The sequence below is a fragment of the Nanorana parkeri genome, unplaced genomic scaffold, assembly GCF_000935625.1.
Source record: "Nanorana parkeri isolate BGI_ZX_2015 unplaced genomic scaffold, ASM93562v1 scaffold3532, whole genome shotgun sequence".
NCBI lineage: Eukaryota > Metazoa > Chordata > Amphibia > Anura > Dicroglossidae > Nanorana > Nanorana parkeri.
This window is the reverse complement of record NW_017309800.1, coordinates 43,333-45,329: the sequence shown is the minus strand read 5'-3', so window position 1 is coordinate 45,329 and position 1,997 is coordinate 43,333. Positions and strand designations below refer to the sequence as shown.

Here is a 1,997-nt window from a genome sequence, read left to right as displayed (position 1 = left end):
ATAAGACAGTGTCTTATTTTCGGGGAAACACGGTAGTAATAACTCAATACCTAGATCTGAAAGTGGAAGTCTAGGAAATGGCCTGGTGGGCCAGATTCGGACCCTGGGCCTTGAGTTTGACACGTGTTTATGGAGGGATTGGTTTAGGATTGGAGGGCGATGCCAGAGTTCTTTAGTGATCAAAGAAGCCCTCAGCCCCCACTTATAATTGAAATCCCAGCGTGGTGTGCTCTTGCCCTTTAAAAACACTTTATATCGAAATAAAAGTTTAGAACCTCTATTGTGAAGTACTCGTGCTAGGTATCTGAGCATTTGGGCGAGTATGAGTACTCACCCAAATACTCAGTATCTGCACAGATACAGATACTAGTATAGGTATCGGTGCATCCCTAGTTTTTATCGCTGTCTGTGTCCCCACTGGAGAGAGTCGCCCTCTCTTTTTGACCTAGCGACCATTGTCAACAGGACAGAACGGGAGGGGAAATCCAGAATCTGACAGTTGACGCCAAATAGTCCTTCCATGGCAAATGGAAGGTCTGCTTTTTTTTTTTTGCCAGCCCCCTGCGCCTGTCATTGTACGTTACGGCATAGCTAGGAGCTCACAATGCCATGAGAATGCACTCCAGCTCATTACAAGCTCCCAGCTCAGCCAGGGTGCATGGTTGACGTCACCCGGGTTGCGTTTTTTTTTTTCCTGTGAATGGTTTGCTTACACATGGCTTTCAAAAGCTTTAATAGAAGCGGTGAAGCGCTGCCCGATAAGCGGCCTGGAGCGGTGACGCGCTGCCCGATAAGCGGCCTGGAGCGGTGACGCGCTGCCCAAGAAGCGGCGTGGAGCGGTGACGCGCTGTGCAAGAAGCAGCCTGGAGCGGTGACGCGCTGTGCAAGAAGCAGCCTGGAGCGGTGACGCGCTGTGCAAGAAGCAGCCTGGAGCGGTGCGTGGAGCGGTGAGGCGCTGGCCGAGAAGCGGCGTGGAGCGGTGAGGCGCTGGCCGAGAAGCGGCGTGGAGCGGTGACGCGCTGCCTTCGCGAGCAGCGTGTCATGTTATTTTCTCTCCGGCGCGTCGTCTTGCGGAAGCTCGCATAGCTGAGTGTGCAGAGATGAAAAATGTCATCTTCAGCCAATCGGCTCCGCATATAAACACGCGCGTCGTGACGCAAACGCCATCCGACTGTTCATCTGACTGCACTCAGGCACTGCATGCGAAGCTCCGTGCCCGACGAGCTTTGCTTCGCTCTGCACGGCTTCGCATGCACTGTGTCACGGGCTTTAGCCATTGGTGAACAAAGCGTTCAACGAAGAAATAAAAAAACAATGGCGCAGGCCTCTGACGCTTCTGGGAGACACGGGTGACGTCACCATACATCCTGGCTGAGCTGGGAGCGCGTAGTCTTACATGAATGCAATGGGCTGGAGAGCATTCTCCTGGGAAGTCACGTCTCCCTCCCTGGCTGCACAGCCTGTTATTTGATTTTAGATGTGTTTTTATATTTTTTACAAGCACACCTAGTTATCAAACTTTTCTTAGTCAGAACCTGTGACTTGTCGCTCTTTTCTGTCTGCACTCTGAGCAGGTTGCCCTGTTTCTGACATATAGTCTTTTTTTTTTTCTTCAGCATGATTGAATCCTGCAAAAGTGCGCAAGAAATCTCGCAGTTGTCTGCTGAGGGTCAGAGAATGTTTGCAAAACTTGAAAAGTCCCCGAAACCCATCGTGGCTGCAATCAATGGATCGTGCCTGGGAGGAGGCCTGGAGGTGGGTGCTGCATGTGCTGAGCTATAAAGAGACTTGTGACGTCTTGTATTGTGCAGACATCAGTTTTGTGTCCTCCCGTTACCCTAAGGAGAACTATGGGGAAAAGCCTTAACCCCATAGTTCTCCTTTTTGAAGCTCCAGTGTTGATAGGTCTTGTATGGTCCATACAAGACCGGGACGATCACGGCTAGCACTATAATAGCTCTGACTTCTTCAGTACTGTACACAATTCCCAATGACCA

At 50.9% G+C, this 1,997-nt stretch overlaps 1 protein-coding gene across 1 annotated transcript in view; it reads left to right on the top strand.

Moving 5' to 3' along the window:
- Nucleotides 1-1,617: 1,617 nt before the first annotated feature.
- Nucleotides 1,618-1,997, top strand: part of HADHA (hydroxyacyl-CoA dehydrogenase/3-ketoacyl-CoA thiolase/enoyl-CoA hydratase (trifunctional protein), alpha subunit) — a 28,671-nt gene continuing 28,291 nt past the window's right edge. Inside the window, exon 1 of the mRNA XM_018575087.1 lies at nt 1,618-1,755. Coding sequence (XP_018430589.1) covers nt 1,618-1,755 — 138 coding nt within the window. The remainder of the gene's footprint in view (nt 1,756-1,997) is intronic.